This window comes from Hypanus sabinus, chromosome 4 (assembly GCF_030144855.1).
Source record: "Hypanus sabinus isolate sHypSab1 chromosome 4, sHypSab1.hap1, whole genome shotgun sequence".
NCBI classification, from domain to species: domain Eukaryota; kingdom Metazoa; phylum Chordata; class Chondrichthyes; order Myliobatiformes; family Dasyatidae; genus Hypanus; species Hypanus sabinus.
Window position 1 is genome coordinate 134,447,517 of NC_082709.1, and position 19,541 is coordinate 134,467,057.

The window sequence follows — 19,541 nt, forward strand, 5'->3', positions numbered from 1 at the left end:
GGACTTGACATTCTTTCTGAAGATTACACCTGCAAGAATTGCACCCAGCTTCAGTTCCTGACTTACAAGGTCAAGGGACTGGAGCTGGAGCTGGATCTACTCAGGAACATGTGGGAGGCTGAAAACCTCATAGATGAGACATTTACTGAGATGGTCCCACCCAGAATACAGGCTTCAGATAGTAGATGGGTGACCACCAGGAGAAGTAAGGGGTGTGATCAGTCAGTGCAGGATTCCCCTGTGGCCGCTCCCCTCAGCAACAAGTGTAACCTTTGGATACTGCAGGGGCTGAAAGAACTACCAGGGCACTGTGGCAGCTCTGAGGCTGAAAAGGGAAGGGTAGAGTCAGGCAGAGCCCTACTGATAGGAAACTCAATAGTCAGGAGGCACAAATTGGTAATAACACCTCCACAATAACCATCAACACAGGTGCACCACAAGGCCGTGTGCTTAACCTCCTGCTCAATTTGCTGTGCTCCTCTGATTTTGTGGCTAAGTACAGCTCCAATGCCATATTTAAGTTTGCCGATGACACTATTGCTGTGAACCAAGTCAAAGGTGGCAATGAATTGGAACGTAGGAGTGAGGAAATTGCAGTTAGCAGATTCTGTGGCCACTAAGTAGAAGACAGGATGGCGTGTTGCCTCTCAGGCATTGGGGTTCAGGATATATCAGAGCGGCAGCAGAGATTCCCAAGAGAGGGTGAGCAGCCAGAGGTTGTGGTGCATGTTGTTACCAATCACATTGGTAAAAAGGAGGAGGAGGTCCTGTGCAGGGGGCAGGGTTTCAGATTTCTGGATTATTGGGATCTCTTCTGGGGAAGGTATGACTTGTACAAAAAAGGACGGGTTGCACCTAAACCCGAGGAGGACTCATCCCACTTACTATAATTTTGCTGTCATTTTTGCCTGTCCTTCCTCAGTTTTACTACACAATGCATCAACTTGCATACCGATTGCTCCATCCTCAGCTCTAGCTCTGCAGTTCCCACCCCCCTGCCAAATTAGTTTAAATCCTCCCCAGCAGCTCCAGCAAACCTGCCTGCCAGGATATTGCAGTTAAGAAACTACAAAAGGTCAAAACACCCTGATGGGAGTTGTATGCAGGTCATTGAGCAGGAGCCAGGATGTGGGATATAAATTACAACGGGAGATGGGAAAGACATCCAATAAGGGTGATGTTATGATAGTCACAGGGGATTTCAATATCCAGGTAGATTGGGAAAATCAGGTCCCAAGAGTGAAATTGTAGAATGCCTATAAGATGACAGCTGAAAAGCAATGGCTGGAGTTTCTGGGGGCAATTCAGAAGGCACAGGATAAGTACATTCCAAAGATAAAGAAATATTCTAAAGGGAGTATGGGGCACCTGTGGCTGACAAGGGGAGTCAAAGACAACATAAAAGAAAAGGTGAGGGCACTTTATATAGGAAAAATGGTGGGAAATTGGAGCATTGGGAAGCTTTTAAAAACCAACAGAAGGCAACTTTAAAAAAACCATGAGGAGATAAATGATGAAATATCAAAGTAAACTAGCCAATAATATGAAAGGGGATACCAGAAGATTCTTTTCTGATATATAAAGAGAAAGAGAGGTGGGAGTGGATATTGGACCACTGGAAAATGGCACCAGAAAGGTAGTAATGAAGAAGAGAAATGGCAGATAAACTTAATAAGTAGTTTATGTCTGTCTTCATTGTGGAAGACCTGCATTATGCCAAAAATTCAACAGCGACAGGGTGCATGAGTGTAGTTGCTGTTACTAATGAGAAGGTGCTTAGGAAGCTGAAAGTTCTGAAGGTAGATAGGTCACCTGGATAGACTATACCCAGGATTCAGAAGAGGTAGCCGAAGAGATTGTGGAGGCATTAGTAATGATCTATGAAGAATCAATAGATTCAGGAATGGTTCAAGAGGACTGGAACATTGCAAATGTCAGTCCACACTTTAAGAAGGAAGAGAGGCAGAAGAAAGTAAATTATGACCAGTTAGCATTACTTCAGTGGTTGGAAGATGTTGGAGTCCATTATTAAGGAGGAGCATTTGGGGTACATGGAAGCACATGATAAAGTAGGCAAAAGTCAGTATGGTTTCCTAAAAGGGAAATATTACCTGAAAAATCTGTTAGAATTCTTTGAGGAAATAACAAGCAGGGTAGACAAAGGAAAGTCATTGGATGTTGTTAACTTGAATTTTCACAAGGACTTTGCCCAGGTGCATAAGAGTCCACAGTATTGCAGGAAAGATACTAGCATAGATAGAAGGTTGGATGACAGGCTGGAGGCAGAGAATGGGAATAAATGGGGCTTATTCTGGTTGGCTGCTGGTGACTAGTTATATTCTGCCAGGTTCAGTATTGGGACCACTTCTTGTTATAGGTCAATGATTTGGATGACAGAATTGATGGATTTGTGGCCAAGTTTGTAAATGATACAAAGCTAGATGGAGGGTCAGGTAGGGTTGAAGACACAGAGCTTGCAGAAGGACTTAGACAGATTGGGAGAATGGGCAAAGAAGTAGCAGGTGAAATGGAGTGTTTGGAAGTGTATGGTCATGCACATTTTTCTAAACGAGGAGGAAAGTAAAATAATCAAAGCTGCAAGCGGACTTGGGAGTCCTTGTGCAAGATTCTCAGAAGGTTAATTTGCACGTTGAGTCAGTGGTGAGGAAGGCAAATGTCATGTTAGTATTCATTTTGAGAGGACTAGAATATAAGAGCAAGGGCGTGATGCTGAGGTTTTATAAGAGGTTGGTCAGAGCACACTTGGAGTATTGTGAGCAGTTTTGGGCCCTTTATCCAAGAAAAGATGTGCTGGTAATGAAGAGGGACATGAGAATAAATTTGGGAATGAAATGCACGAGGAGCGTTCGATAGCTCTGGGCCTGTACTCATTGGAGATTAGAAGAATGATGGGGGAGATCTCATTGAAACCTATTACATATTGAAAGGCCCAGATAGTGTGAATGTGGAGAAAATATTTCTTATAGTAGGTGAGGTGCAGCCTCAGAATTGAGGGTCACCCTTTTAGAACAGAGATGAAGAAGAATTTCTTTCACCAGAGGGCAGTGAACATGTGGAATTCAATGGCACGGACAGCTGTGGAAGCCAAGTCTTTGATTATATTTAAATCAGAGGTTGATAGTTTCTTGATTAGTCAGGGTGTCAAAAGTTATGAGGAGAAGGCAGGAGAATGGGATTGAGAAGATTAATATAACAGCCATGATGGAATGGTGGAGCAGACTCGATGGGCCAGGTGGCATAATTCTGCTCCTTTGTTGTATGTCATATATAACTGACAAACTTACTTACATGCATGATGGAGAGCATCCTAATTGGTTGCATCATGACCTGGTATGGTATGGAAACACCAAAGCCCAGGAATGGGAAAGTCTTCGGAAGGTGGTGGTTACAGCTCAATCCATCACAGGCAAAGGCTTCGCCCCCCTCGAGCACGTATACAGTGAGTGCAGCCATCATCAAGGAACCCCACCATTCAGCTAAGCCTCCTCCTCAATGCTGTATGAAGAAGGATGTACAGGAGTCTTGGCTCCCAGAACACCACTTTCAAGAACATTTATTACATACAACCATCAGACTCTTCAACCATGTAGATAATTTCACTCAGCACCACTCAGAACAGATTCCACGACCTGCTGACTCCTTTCAAGGACTCTGAACTCGTGTCCTCAGTATTTTTTTTATTTACGCTATTTGTCTTTTTGTTGTCTTTTGCGCATTAATTGTTTGTCAGTCTGTTTATGTATAGTTTTCTTTCCAAATGAATTCCATTGTGTTTCTTTATTTTCCTGTAAATGCCTGCAAAAGTGTATCTCAGAATAGCATATGGTGAATATACACACTTCAATAATAAAGTTACTCTGACTTTGCTGGCGCCTCAACAGTTGCCTATTACCTGGCCCTCTGTGCCAGTTCAAAGCTAAGATTTAAAATTTCACTTAAGCTGTGGCCAGTTTCATTGATACAGTGTTAGAACATTGAACTGTACAGCACGAAAACAGGCCCTTTGGCTTGCAAAGTCTGCACTGAATTGGACTAATTTTCTCCTGCCTATTCATGATCCATACCCCTCCAATCTCTGCATATTTGTGTGTCTGTCTAACAGCTGCTTAAATACTATTAGTGTACCTGCTTCCAGGCACTCACTGTTATCGGAGTTAAAAACTACTTGTCCTCCACATTTCCTTTAGACTTTCTCCTTCTCAGCTGAAATGTGTGTCCTCTAGTACTTGACACTGCTACCTCAGAAGGATTGATTTGACTTGCGTCTTGACTTATAATAAAAACACGCCAACATCCCTTGTTAACATTCCGGTTACAGGCAGTTTAACTGTGAAAACTAGTATTGCAAAGATATATTCACAAATTCAAAACATGGTGTTGTATATATTTCTGAGCTTAGGATCGTAGGATCTTTGGAGGACAGAAAGAAGCTCTTTGGTACATATAAAATACGTGTTTTAAAATAATTTTTATTTTTCTCAGAGACCCACAGCCAGCAGATACACAGAGCCAGCATCATCGATAATGCAGCCTCACGGTGGGTAATTGTGAGGCTGTTTGTTTCAATATCATAAAAGTGCTGAAACCCAAGTCTGTGGGGTTCAGTATCCGCAAGAGTCAGTGGAGATAGCAAAACTTCCATGGAGAATTCATCTAAAGAGTGACAACTGGCTTATGTGTGATTGCGTATTCTGTACCTCTTCCGCAAGCTCTGTTTGCTGGACACACAAAATGTGCTGAAACCTAATGGTAGTGGTTTTCTTTTGTTTCTGTCCTGTTTTGGTGAGAGTGTTGCTAGATGTTCTTTAGCTGCTTTATCAGACAAAATGTGATCAGGACCTTCTTTGCTCCAGGGTCTGCACGTTGCTTTTCCCGGCAGCAACCCTTGCTGTCAAAGGACACTGGTTGGTTTTGCAACCTCATGATTTAGGCGTAGTAGTCAGAGTCTACAAGTAAAACAAAACCAATAGATAATTAATATTAAGGTTTGAATTTATCCTTTTCGCCTTCTCTGGATGAAAAGAATCATGATGCATGTTCTGCAGCAATTTTATGAAATGCTCTACATCCTGGTGTATGTTGACTATTTCATCAGGGGTAAGGAGCAGGAATAGAGGTGAATGGAGATGCTGTTTCTTTCAACATTCTGTTTAATTTCCCTCCATTTTTTGGTAGCAAATAAATTGTGATTTTTGGCTCGTGATGCAGTTTGTATGTTTTAAAAATGGTCTTTAAATGTCGTTGGGTTTTTGTACATCCGTTCAATATATTTTTTTCCAGATAAGGTGCAAGGGACCCTGATCCTCCGGAATATCAGCACAGCCATAAATGGTTTGTACCAATGTACAGTTACCAACGTAATGGGATCCCACAAATGTGCCATTGACCTCCAGGTTATTGAACGTAAGTACATTGTCAGCACCAACATTTTGCAGAAAATATAACAGTTTTGTGTTACTCTTTTTCTGTGAGTGCAGAATTCAGTTTGACAAAATTTTCAGTATATTCCATACAGCGATAACGATCAGAATGTTTATGCTACTGAAAGGATTGTAAACATTAACCAGCTTGCTATTCAAGTAACTCAACCATATTATAAATTTAGCAAGGAGTTGTAGGCTTTCAACAAAACACTTAAGTTGGCATATTTATCATATAAATCTCCATCTCATCAGGTTAACTAAGCATTCAGCAAACAATTTTCTTCAATAACCCGTGCAATTACTGAGTAAAAATTTTGATACAGAAGAAAAATAAGTATGTTATAAGACCATAAGACATTGACACATCGAGTCTACTCCACCATTCAATCATGGCTGATCCTTTCTTTCCCCCTCCTCAACCCCATTCCCCAGACTTCTCCCCATGTCCAATCAAAAGCCTATCAATCTCTGCCTTAAATACACCCAAAACCTGGCCTCCACAGCTGCCTGTGGTAATAAATTCCACAAATTCACCACCCTCTAGCTAAAGAAATTTCTCTGTATCTCTGTTTTAAATGGATGTCCCTCTATCCCGAGACAGTGTCCTCTTGTACTTGACTCCCCACCATGGGAAACATTCTTTCCACATCTACTCTGTCTAGGCCTTTCAACATTCAAAAGGTTTCAATGAGATCCCCCCTCATCCTTCTAAATTCCAGGAAGTACAGGCCTAGAGCCATCAAACGTTCCTCGTATGATAACCCTTTCATTCCCAGAATCACTTTAGTGAATTGCCTCTGGACCCTCTCCAAGGGCAGCACATCTTTTCTTAGACAAGGAGCCTAAGACTGTTCACAATACTCAAGATGAGGCCTCAGCAGTGCCTTATTAAGCCTCAGCATCACGTCCTTTCTCTTGTATTCTAGACCTCCTGAATTGAATGCTAACATTGCATTTGTCTTCCTCATCATTGAGTCTACCTGCGAGTTAACCTTTTAGAGAGTTCTGTACAAGGACTCCCAGAGTCCCTTTACATCTCAGATTTTTGGATTTTCTCCCCATTTAGAAAATAGCCTGCACATTTATTTCTACTACCAAAGCACATGACCACACATTTTCCAACATTGTATTTCGTTTGCCACTTTCTTGCCCGTTCTCCTAATCTGTCTATGAATAAAGCCTGTGTCACATTTGAATTCATTTGTACTTATCCCACCATCTTCTTATTGCACTGGCCACATCCATCTGAGGAGGGTCACCAGACCTTGGTTTAAATGACCCATTTGTTTTGCTATGCAGTCATGTATAATGGAGTGCCTGTTAAGATTGTGCAGTCTGGTAGTGACTTGAAGTTTGAGCCCATAACATAGGAATCAAAAAAGAGAAAGAACTAACAATTGAACCATGTTCTGAATTCTGTCCCACACTTTTGCACAACTGCCAACCTAAAGAAGTCTAGATGTTGCACCTTTTTGCCTTTGTCTTTGCCAACTGTATAGTCTAATTGCACTTGCCATATTTGTAGCTCTTGCAAGTCTTTGGGCACAAAAGGAAATGACCTTGCAGGGCTTACACCATGTCCTTCCATGAGAACTTGCAGTGCTAATGATCATCTCTGGCCCTACTATCTCCAACAATATCACGTTGTCCTGGTGTGCATGTGCATGTGTGTGTGTGTGTGTGTGTGTGTGTGAGAGAGCTAGCCGGTGATCTAGTCTTCACTGAACTTTGTGGCCCGTGGTCCCAGGTTTGAATCCAGCCGGCTCCTTGCATGCTTTCCATCTGTGCTGGGTTGAGTGTTGAGCTAGCAACTTAGCCTCGTGAAAAGCAGACAAAATGCTTAGGAAATGGCAAAGGTTGCCACCTGATGTGCTACAAGGCGTGAAAATGAACAGTGACGATGTGTGTGCGGCAGCTCCTGTTTTTAAAGTCTGTGAGAAACTTAATGATATTGTTTGCCTTCATGAATTCTACTCTTGCTTTTTGAATATGCTGGCGTACTCATTGCCTGTCACCGTTATTTAGAAAACCCTTTGATCTATTGACCTTGCACCAAATTACTGTCCTGCTGCCCCCTCAAGAAGCAACACTCCAAATTCAATACATGAATCGTGTCTGCTATGTTTGTGTTACGTAGAGAAATAAAGTCATTAAGTCATAAACAGAACATTCTTTATCAGGTTGTAGCTCTCAACTACACTTCAAAGTCTGGGTACGTGTATGATGCAAACTGGTTTTTAAAGGTAACCTGCACACTTATACTTCTAATAGAATTTACTGGAGAGTGATCAGGCATGGAAACTACTGAGCGATTTTTTAAAAAAAGATGTAAACTTCCCCTCAGGATCATTGGCGATAGACCTGTAGTTGTCCTGACTGTGATCGAGTAAGCTAACAAGAACTGGAGAGGCTGAATCTGCAATCTTTTAGGCATTTCTGGCAAGGCACCTACACCAGTGACTGCAGTCGTTATAGTTCTTAACTAACTCATTTATCTTTTCAGTTCATTTGTATGCTTTGAAATGTACCGCCTCTTTCATTTAAAATCATTGTTTATTGCCACACGTTTGAGATAATCTCAGATAGAAATGAGCAGAACTGGTGAGAAAAGAGTTTGAAGCTTGTGGCTATTATTATGAAACTGCTCAAAAACAACAGAGGGTATTATACAAAAATTGTTTCATAATTAGCATTTGTTTCTGCCAAGATGGATAGAGCTCTGGTCTATTAGATGTTGTTAACATTATCATGTAAACAACACACTTGGGAATGGATCAAAAGAATTTATGAAATTTACCATTTAAAATTCCTATTTTATAAAGATATGTTTGTTATTCATTCGTTATCATCTGAGCTGGTCTGTAAAAAATATTATTAATGAGGGGACTGTTTGGTGACATGTGACAATCCAAGGCAGGCTGCTGGAATGAAAGTCACCTCTTTCATGGTTGTTAATGGGCCTAAGTGAAATTAGTTCAGGCAATCACAACTCTATTCTCTAGGGATGCAGGTCCACTGCACAGACCTCCCAGTACTTCGTGCTAATTTACACTAATGAGGCAATCTCACAGAGGTATTATAGGCTGGCTAATGTGAGAAATGGAAATATCATGCTAATATAGTGATGGTGAGGGGGGGGGAAGTTATAGGGGGGGGGAAGTTATAGGGGGAAGTGAATTCCAGTTAGATTTCGGCAATGGGCTATGTTTGCAATGCTCCACATAAAATAATCTCTCCCAGTTGCTTCCCACATTTTATACATTGCAGCTTCTAGAAACTTTGGACTAGATTTTGCTGCTTAGCCATTTCGCTAACAGTAAGACATGAAGGTTAGGGCATGCAGATAACTAGGACTTGTTGTCAGGTTCCATTGGTTGAAGCTATTTCAGTTTGGATTGTAGGCTCAAAGGATGGTGGCAAACGAGAGGCTAAGCTTTTTAAAAAAATGCTTTATTTTTCAAGTTATGAGTACTTTTAGATATCTTTTAATTTTATTTGTTCTAATTTACTTGGTTTTAAGTTTTGGAAGTGGCAAAGAGACATAACATTAATATATCATACACTGGGCAAAGGTAGGGAGGAGGCTTTGCCAGCTGGGGTCTTGACTAGAGTAGAGCAGGATCAGCAAATTTCATCCTATTGTTAGTCTTCAATTAAGACAGAAATAGACTTAGGGTGTGGGACAATATGTATATTTTTCACCTTGAACTCTTTTTCAGAATAGAGCTGCAGGATAAATTATAACCTGGAAATGGAAGCTGCGGCAGTGAAAAAGGAAAAGTCTTACTCACATTAAAAGTGTTTTCTCAGTTTAACTCAGTGCTTAATTGAAATGGTTTGTTAGAAATTTGAGGTGTTGCTTCACAGTTGGCCTGCATCTATCAGCATCAAGTTCAGGTCCCAAAGCACCTGCAAGAGGGAAGTGTCCCATGTGTAGGCTTGCTACTTCTCCAGAGACCAGTAGTGAATCTCACACCAGCTGCTTAGGAAGCACTGCGAGTTTGGTAGCAAGTTCCCTGCCTGTCCTTTGGGGGGGGGGGGGGGGGGTGGAAATTGTTTTCACTTGGAGATTACGATCTGGAAATGACTGCCTGTTGGGAGTCAGGCCCTCAGTACGCTTGGATAGGATTTGGGTGGCACTTGAGAGAGAATAATTTTCAGGGCTTTAGGGGGCTAAAATGAGGGAACGGAATAGATGTGATTTCTGTATCAGAGCCCAAATGATTATTTCCTGTGCTTTATTATTCTCTGATTTTAGGATTCAAGTAGTTTGAAGAGTGTAAGAATTAAATGAATATTCATTGGAAACAAAGCTGAAGTTCAGAGTTTTCCTTTGTTTCAACAGCACAGCTTCAGCACGTTGGAATCATAGCTGGAGCTGTGATTACCGGAATCCTGGTGCTTCTGCTCGGCGTAATTTTTGTTATTATCGTTCTTTTCTACCGGAGAAGCAAAAACAAGTATGAAGAGGAAGAAATTCCTAATGAGATACGGTCAGTACTTTATGACATTAGAGGAGGTCGACTTTTGGCTTTCTGTTGCATTGTTTGTATTCGGGGATATGATTACCTCAGCCACGAGTGAGCAGGGAAACAATGCCCAGTTATTCTCAGCATATAACAGAGGTAAATGGTAACTAACCACTGCACTTGTAATGGTTCCATCAGGTCTTTTCTATTCAAATAAATAGCATATATGGCCTCAGCTTAATGACATCTAAAAATGTACCTTTTACAAATGTGATAATCCTTCTGTACTAACTGGAGTTTGGATTTACTCAACCCCTTCTTCAAAGCACACTAAGAACAGTGGGAGCAGTAATGGGTGCTTGCCATGGTCCAGGTGGGAGTATTCTCACTCCTGAGTCAGTAGGTTTGAGTTCGTCACATTTCAGAGATGTGAGTGCAAAATCTAAGCTGGCAGTACTGATGGAGCGTTGCTCTGTTAGATACACCAAGGTCATAAGTTAAAAAGGACTAATGGCATGGAGCATTTCCCAGAAGCTTCCTGGTCAGCATCTATCTCTTAAACAAAAGCATCAAAACAGATTGGTCATTTCAATGTCTGTCTCTCCCTCCCTCTCCCCATCTCCCCCCCTTCTCCCCCTCCCCCCTTCTCCCCTGTTTCTCCCCCCTTCTCCCCCCCTTCTCCCCCCTTCTCCCCCCTTATCCCCCCTTACCCCCCTCTCCCCCCTCTCCCCCCTCTCCCCCTTCTCCCCTTCCCCTTCCCCCTTCCCCCTCCCCCTTTCTCCCCCTTTCTCCCCCTTCTCCCCCTTCTCCCCCTTCTCCCCCCTTCTCCCCCCTTCTCCCTCCCTTCTCCCTCCCTTCTCCCTCCCTTCTCCCTCCCTTCTCCCTCCCTTCTCCCCCCTTCTCCCCCCTTCTCCCCCTTCTCCCCCCTTCTCCCCCCTTCTCCTCCCCTTCTCCTCCCCTTCTCCTCCCCTTCTCCTCCCCTTCTCCTCCCCTTCTCCTCCCCTTCTCCTCCCCTTCTCCTCCCCTTCTCCTCCCCTTCTCCTCCCCTTCTCCCCGACTAAAGACGTTGCCTAGCCTATTAACTATTTCCAGCATTCTCTGCTTTTATTTCTGATTGTTTTCTTAGTTTTACTTTAGGATCGTGCTGCTTGAGACCGGTCTTCTCAATTTCCAGTTCCACAACAGCACTTGCACAGCTAAAGCTTCCTACTTGTTGAGCAATCTTTTTGGATGTCCTGAGGTCATGAAAGGAGCTATGAACTTGTCCAATAATTATGTTAAAACATTTTGCCATACCACCCCAACAATCAGCTTAACACCTTTTACCAAACATATCCTGCTGTTTTTCATTTTCTAGCATATCACTGCAGCAAGATATTTTTGGAGTAAAGCTCCAAGTATTTGTATTACGTTTGTGTTAATCTGTATTTCAACAACAGCCTCAACATTGTGACCAGCAAAATCTGCTTCCGGAACAGTTGGTATCCTAGGCCAAGCGAGCTAAAGATGCCCAATTTTATGGATTTGGAATAATTATCCTAAGCTTCCTGTACAATGCTGGCTGTAAGCCAGTGGCTAATGAGGTTTGTACACATCTGGCCAGATGATAAGATATAAAACGCTGCCCATACGACTACAAAGATGAGTAAATATTAATTCAGCTTTGCTAAAGCTTCCATTTGAATTTTAAATATTTGCCAACCTGAAGAAAATACGAGAGATAGTGGTAATAAGACAAAAGAAAATGCAATGGGGAAGTGTAAAAGGCTGCTTGCCTGTTTTGCTGCTGTAGAATTCGTTGAACGTAGAGTGGTCTGGTCAGCACTTCCAAACATTTTCCTTTGAGAGTAGTGACACACAGTGCCCTGAGGACATAATCCACTGTTGGGGACTAAGATAACTGACTTCTGTACAGATTTCCACCAGCTCCTGGTGGAAAGCATTCCAAGACAAGTCAGCAATTTTAAATTCCTCGGTGTTATCATTTCAGAGGATCTGTCCTGAGTCCAGCACCTAAATGCCATTATGAAGTAAGCATGGCAGTGCTTCTTCCTTAGAAGTTTGTGAAGATTCACCGTGACATCTCAAACTTTGACAAACCTCTATAGATGTGTGGTGAAGAGTATATTGACTGGTTGCATCTCGGTCTATTATGGAAACACCGATGCCCTGGACTGGAAGATCCTACAAAAATAGTGGATACAGACCAGTCCATCATGAGTAAAGCTCTCCCCACCTTTGAACATGTCTACACAGAGCACCGTCACAGGAAAGTAGTGTCCATCATCAAGGACCCCCCCCCCCCCTCACCCCACCATCCAGGTAGGAATAATCTCACTCCTGAGTCAGTAGGTTTGAGTTCAAGCCACACTTCAGAGATGTGAGCACAAAATCTAAGCTGGCATTCAGTACAGTACTGATGGAGCGTTTCTCTCGCGGCTGCTATCAGGAAGAAGGTACAGGATCCTCAGGACCTATGCTATCAGGTTCAGCAACAGTTATTACCCCTCAACCATCAGGATCTTGAATCAATGGGGATAACTTCACTCACCCCAACACTGAACTGTTTTCACAATCTATGGACTCACTTTCAAGGACTCTTCATCCCATGTTCTTGATATTTATTACTTTATTAAATTATTCTTTTCTTTTTGTATTTACACAGTTTGTTGTCTTTGCACATTGGTTGTTTGTCCATCCTGTTGGATGCAGTCTTTCACTTACTCTATTGTGTTTCTTGGATTTACTGTGTATGTCCGCAAGAAAATAATCCCGGGGTTGTATGTGGTGACATGTATGTACTTCGATAATAAATGTACTGTGAACAGTTATCTTCAGTTGCTTCATCAGTGACTTTCCCTGCTTCATAAGGTCAGGGGGTAACACTCACTGATGTTCACCATATTTGCTTCAGCGTGTAACTCTTTAGGTACTGATGCAGCATGTGCTGTCAGTCAAGAAGTTCTGGTTAGTTCCCAGCCTTAATACTGTAGGTGTCAGGTAGCATCTGCGTCACACCAGCAACAGTCAATTACAGTTTTCAGCAGCAGTTTAGCTACATTTTCATTCCATTTCCACTTGTTTATGATCCATGATTTATTGACAATTTTTTCTAGCCATTGCTAAATCTCCGAACATTCTTATCGTAAGGAAGGGAATTTTAAGGGAAGCACCACTGCCAACACCGTGTTTGCAGGAGCAGTATACCCAGTTGGGAGTTTCAGTAACATCTCACTCCTTGCAAATATGTAACCCAGGAGTGTGAAATACCTCTAACACAAAATCAATGCCAACGCAAATTAGGTAGTGGCTTGATCATCATCCCAGCATTACCTTAAGTACTTGTTTTCTCCACATGAGTGAAATATTGCAATTTGTATAACTTACAATATGCACTCCTAAGGAGGCTTCTGTAACAGAAGTTCCCAAAACACATAGCCCAGGGGGAGCAGCTGCATTGGAATTTGCTTCTCACCAATTCTACAGGTGATTGACACTGCTGGTGTTAGTCTGTTGATAGCCTGGAAGATTCCAGTGATTCAGGAAAACAAACTTACTGTGAGAGCTTCGGTGAAAAAACAGATTTGCTTCAGGTGTATGCTGGACATGAGGATGACCCTTTATCCATTTTTTTAAAAGGGCAATCAGGGCCTTACACAATGCTCCCGGTGTTCTATCTCTCTCTATCCCTAAATTTCTCACTGAAAATAAACCATTGTACCTGTTTACATTTATTTTTATAGCCTTGCAGACTTGAGGCTCAACTTCTGGTAATTGCTAGATTTGGGAATTTATTCCAAGATAATTTTGTTCCTCTACTCACTAGAATTGAACCATTAAAGTACTGATTGCTATTCTTCCCACTAGAATGTGTTAAAACAGGGGTTCCCAACCTGGGGTCCACAGAACCCTCGGTTGTTGGTAAGGGTGTATGGCATAAAAAAGGTTGGGACCCCCTAGCTTAAAGGATGACAAATGTAATTGCTATAATCTTCAGATTAAAAATTATGGAAGGCATTATATCTAATTTTCCACCTAAGTATTAGTGATAGCAAGAAGTTTAAACAAAAGATTCAGTATAGCCTTGTGATGGACCTCAGGTAAGTTACTCCAAAATTTATTGTTTCCTATTAGATTGTGCAGATGAAAATGTATTGAAATACACACTTTCATTTCCATTTCTATTGTGCAGAGCACTTGATTTATTGAGTTAAATGAAGAAATATAATTTTCATTTTGAAGGGTAGAGCAGTTACATTTGTCATCCCTTAAGTTAAAATCTTGTGCCTTAATTATTATTCTAAAAAATGTACATTTGCATGAGAATTGATGGACTATGGACAAAATGGATGATGTGTTCCTTTTTTTTCATGGGATGTCTGATCAGATGTATAGTCAGTTTCTATTTGGTAAATTAAGCAAACAAGATTTATTTTGAAAAGTCATCTTTGAAATGCAAGGTTAAATTGCTTAAGATATTTTGAATGATGAGCTTCAATGCAGTGTAGGGTACCGGGGGACAGGTTTGATTTGCACACTAACTGTGCTTTTAGGCACTGAACCATTGGTGGTGGTCCCCGTGTATTCTTTCCACTCTTGCCCAGGACACAGGCTTCACTGATGAGCATTTATTACCCACTCCTGGTAACCTTTGAGAAGGTGATGTTGAAGGGTGCACTTTGACCCAGTGCAACACTTTGTGGCAGCCATTGTTGAAGGCATGTCGGTATTTTACCTAGTAGGGATAGTACGTGATTTGAAGGTGACCTTGAAGATAGCGTTGCTTTGAAAGTAACTTCATAAATATCTGATTGTCGAGTAAAGATACAAATGGATGATCAGAAGATTTTGCTTTCACAACTTGTTTGAAAGTAGGCCAGACTGTTGGTGCTGAATCTACTTTGATTTCCAAGTTGCTAGGCAACTCTGCAGAAGATATTAGTGTAATTTACTTCAAGGTCTATTCGAAATCTGCAGAATGGGAACATAATCAGCACATAGTGGAATTAACCTAGAGGTTTTTAGTTTTATTGAAACATTAGTTTATTTTGTAAAACAATGATTTTTTAATTGGAATTAATTTTAATGTAGATGAATTATGTCGCTATTTCTAATCATAAATAAAAAGCACAGTTGTTGTGTGTGTGCTTGGATTCCCCTTGATGATATATTTTATATGCTGTGTCAGTTTCACAATGACACTACGAAGAAGGTTAACCATCTCTGTATGGGCGTTTCTACTGATTGATTTCTACCTGCAGCACAAACAAAATATATTGAGCACAAGTGACACATTAGGAAAATTATTTTTGCTGCTCTTGCAAAAAAGTGTAGTAGAATAGGAGTACAATTTGCGGTACTGGATTTGAAGATTGTTGTAATTTCAAGCACAGAATAAACACAATAATCTGTTTAGTTCATTAATTTTTGAGTTCAACTGACCTACAGGTTTAATATTTTTAATTTGTCAAATGATTATTATCATTGTATTATTTCTTTACATAAAATGAAGTTGAATAAGGTTCAGGAGATGGCTCATAGTCAACTGATAATGTTTTTAATCCAAATTTTTTTCTTCAGGGAAGATGACATCCCACCATCAGCATCCATCAAAGGCTTTCATCCGGATGATTCGTCTGAAAATGATACCCTTGCTTCAGCAAACACATACAGTGCCCACTACTGGCAAAGAAAAAATCCCACCTATGAGTCAAATATGTTTAATCGATATAATGGTCACATGCACCACTCCATTAATATATCATCTAGGCAACCACAGAGTCGTACACTGTACATGAATGGAAGCCAGCACACCATACCAAAGACAGTGGTCATTACCACAAGTTCATCTCCGTCTTCACAAAACTTAGCAAGGTACAATGACTCACTTGTTCGTAAAACACCTCCACCACTCCCGCACTCCTATACTGTGAGTCATGCAAATCTTCAGCGAATGGGTGGCATACCGGTCATGATACCTGCACAGAACAGGGCAGGATCACTGGTGTAGATAACACCATTTCACCAATAGAAAACATTACTTGTGAGCTAAACCTCAATTATGGACTGAACTTTTTCATGTATAAAGTATAACATGCCCTTTCTCACCAGGTATCTGATGAACAAGATATTCCTATAAAAGCAAAGCTATTCATGCCTGAGTTTGACTTAAATGCAATTGTGTTTTGTCTTAAATTAATCTTGCTTTGAAGTCTTACTTGGAAAAAGTCTTAGGTTGACATTGACACACCATCATAAGGTTCAAAGAAAAAGATGGGAGTGCCCATTTTTTTTCCAAAAAGAACAAAATATGTGTTTGAAATTGAAGATGAACAATCCAAGTTTGTGATTGGACTGCAAAAGCTCAACAACCTGTGAAAGATTTAATCGGAGCTTGGAAAATGGTTGCTTCTTTCTGAGAAATGAAGATTCCTAGTGAAATTTTACCAAAAATGTCTCAAAGCATGAATGCCTCACTTTACTTGCTCTTGGAAACCTGTAAATACATCAGCAAAATAAGAAATAGACTAGTTCTGGAAAGCTAACAACTCATTTCCAAAGTTTAGTCAATTATGTTAAGTGCACGAAAATGGCCTGCATGTTGTAGGAGATAATAACTTCATCAACAGAATATAATTTTGGAAGAATATAGGTTTCTTTGAAAAAGGTTTGATGTTTTTTTTATCCTCTAATATGGATAAGCTAGATTTTGCAATGTATTACTTTTGTTGAAGTGTTCATGCGACAGTGATTCTCAAGAATAACAGTGGCAAACCTGGCTATGAGAAGACTGGACTGCTGTGGTGATATGTGGAAGAAGATGATTGAAAATGGAATGAAACACGGAATAATAGCATTAATTGATGCCACACCTGGACTGAGCATGCATATGTCTTAATTGTTCTGTGGAACAATAAACCAGTGATTTACACTAGTTTTCTATAATAGTATTAATGATGACGATGGTCGTGGTAATCAATGTAAATATAGAATGACTAAAGTTCATTCTTTTGTATTTTGTTAGGACTTTGGAAAAACACACTGAAGAAATATTCCTTTGGTCCCTGCCATTATTAAGGGATTAGGTTATACTTGTGTTGGAATGCTAACTTATGTTTACATTTTTTTTATTAGTGACAATGACCATTATGCATCAGGTTGAACTCAAGTGTGATAAATATTCCAGGTTTTTGCCATTGATATTGCAGAGCTATGGTCAGTCAGTAGAGGACCGTCATTTATATTCTTGTGAAGAGAGAGATCGAGGAGAGGCATTAGATCTATTTTAACTATTTTCCTTTACATCGCTGTGCTGAACTGGGATTGAGGACAGGCTTCAACTAAGTAATCATCAATATAAAATGGTTGATTACTGTACCATGAGAATATTTGTAAATTATTAAAGTATTGCATCCTCCTGTGTTTTGTAAATACTGTAGGTTGCTAATGAAATGGTGCCAAAACACCTCCAGACATTACTAAACATGCCAGCTTGTCAACAAATCAAAGGACCTGGGTTTTGCATTCATGTTTAAGATTGAAAGTCAGTTCTCATTGAATAGCCTAAGGAGATTAGATTAAAAGCAAACCCAGGGCCATTGTGAGAAGACTGCTGGTCAGTGAAAATTAATTCCAGGCAGAAAACACCACTAATTTTCCACTGTTTGCACTTGAATTAATCTTTTTAAAAATCCAGATTCAGCAGCTTATGGTCTTTTGGGTTCCTGTGCACTTGTCTAACTCTGTCATTTACAATAAAAGTCAAATTAGTATTGTAACATGTTGGTATTTTGGATTTTTCACTTTCCACTAATGAAATATGTTTATCAGCTTTGGTGAAAAGAACTGTATTGAAGGAAAATGACAAAGGAAACAGTTACATTAACTCAACACTGAAGGATATGGAGGATTTGAAGTGATTTGGAAAAGTACAGTTATCTTGCAATTACTTGGTCCATTTTTGATTGCTGAGTTCTAAATCTTTAATGTACTTGTGTGAATTGGCCAACAGTGGAAGGCTGGCAACTACATTAAGATGAATAACATGTAATGTATGGATTAAACTAATAGTGTGCCCTTAAGCAGACCTTTCAGGATAGCCAATCAATGCTGATTTGATTGGCTGTTCTTCACTGGAGGTATCCTGCTCTCTGTTTCTTCATAAATATCAATTAACAACAAATGATTTCCATCAAATCAGAAATAAATTTGAAGTAGAAAATTTTAGGCTTTTCACCCAGTGATGTTAAAGAAAGAGCAATATATTTTCAAGGCAGTTTGATTGTGACTCAGGGTATTGGTGTTACCAAATATCCATTGCTGCTGTTTTCTCAGATTGTAGTTGTCTATGGTTTGAGCTAGGAAGAGAAGTTGTGACTTGTACAGCTTGTAGTTCGATCCATGTTGAATTGGCAATGGATAGAGGGGATATTTTAAGTTGTGGATGAGTTTTCAGTTCTGCACGTTGCTTTTTCCAGTAAGTTGTAAGTTTTGGCCAATTTTATCCTGGTAAATGGTGACTAGTCTGCCACGTTCTAAACTGGAGAATCTTTGATGCTTTGAGATGTCAGTGTCAGGTTCATTTGTCCCGGTTTACCTAGTCTCTGACCTGCTGTTTTATCCACAGTATTTAATTAAAGGTTCCAGCAGGTTAATGGTTGATAGTGATTTACAATGTTTTGGTGTGTGATTTAACTATAATAGCCAGGTCCAACAAAAGTTGTGATCCTGTGAAAATTGTGCTTTTTGCAATATAATACCTCCTTGCGTATTTGTTGATACTTCCTCTGTTCTGGAAATGGTAGAAAAGCTTTAGTGGTGATGTGAAGGAGGAGCCAGTTCATCACCTGATGGTGGGCACAGTGGTTAGTGCGTGTGCTGCCTGCAGTGTGTTTGGGGTCAGCCCCCATTCCAGGATCCTCTCCCCACTATCCAGTGATGCCTCTGGATGCACCCAGATTTTGTGTTCTCAATGTTCTATCTGTTTCAAATATAAAAATGGGTTTGGATTTGAGAAATGAGCTAGATCAGAATTTATGTACTGCTATATTTCAACAGATAAAATACAGATACAAAAAAAATGTGTGCAGTTTGTTGGTATTGAAATATCTGCAGTGTGGGCAGGGACCACTACTTGGTTACTGATCTCAAGACATTGTTTTTGTTGTTCTCCTGGTATTTCATGCACCGTGCCCTCTAATTGTTTTTTACAGCTGCACAGACCAAATGTTGATCTGAGCAGGAAATTTTTGCACAGCCTGAAAACTGTGTGGCACCTTAAATTATTTTTTTTTGTAATGTGCATTCTATGAATATTTAGAATGGAAGTTGAAAAATCTCTTTCTTTTGATTTTATTTATTAATTGAAGAGTATAATGAAATACAGTAGAACAAAGAAAATTTTTCGCATTTCATAAACTTTTTCTCATCTATCTTTTTACAAATCCATTGTTTACAAACACTGAACAGATTAATTTTGTGTTCATATGAAAGATATGTCTTAATCCTCATTAGATCGTCCAAATGTTCCACTTCTAGTCTGTTTCTGGGTTTACATTTGGCTGAATTTGTAAGACTGAATCCATATTCACAGTCAACACTAGAAGTTTGAAGTGTTCCAATGATGCCA

At 40.3% G+C, this 19,541-nt stretch overlaps 1 protein-coding gene across 3 annotated transcripts in view; it reads left to right on the forward strand.

Annotated features, from left to right (window-relative positions):
* igsf11 (immunoglobulin superfamily member 11) overlaps window positions 1–19,182 on the forward strand; it is a 218,224-nt gene extending 199,042 nt beyond the window's left edge. For 2 of the 3 annotated variants that reach the window (XM_059966178.1, XM_059966179.1), the window contains 3 exons: window positions 5,302–5,424; window positions 9,790–9,937; window positions 15,494–19,182. In XM_059966178.1, coding sequence (XP_059822161.1) covers window positions 5,302–5,424; window positions 9,790–9,937; window positions 15,494–15,923 — 701 coding nt within the window. In that variant the 3' untranslated portion in view covers window positions 15,924–19,182. The remainder of the gene's footprint in view (window positions 1–5,301; window positions 5,425–9,789; window positions 9,938–15,493) is intronic. The other variant, XM_059966180.1, reaches the window with a different exon arrangement.
* Window positions 19,183–19,541: the final 359 nt, after the last annotated feature.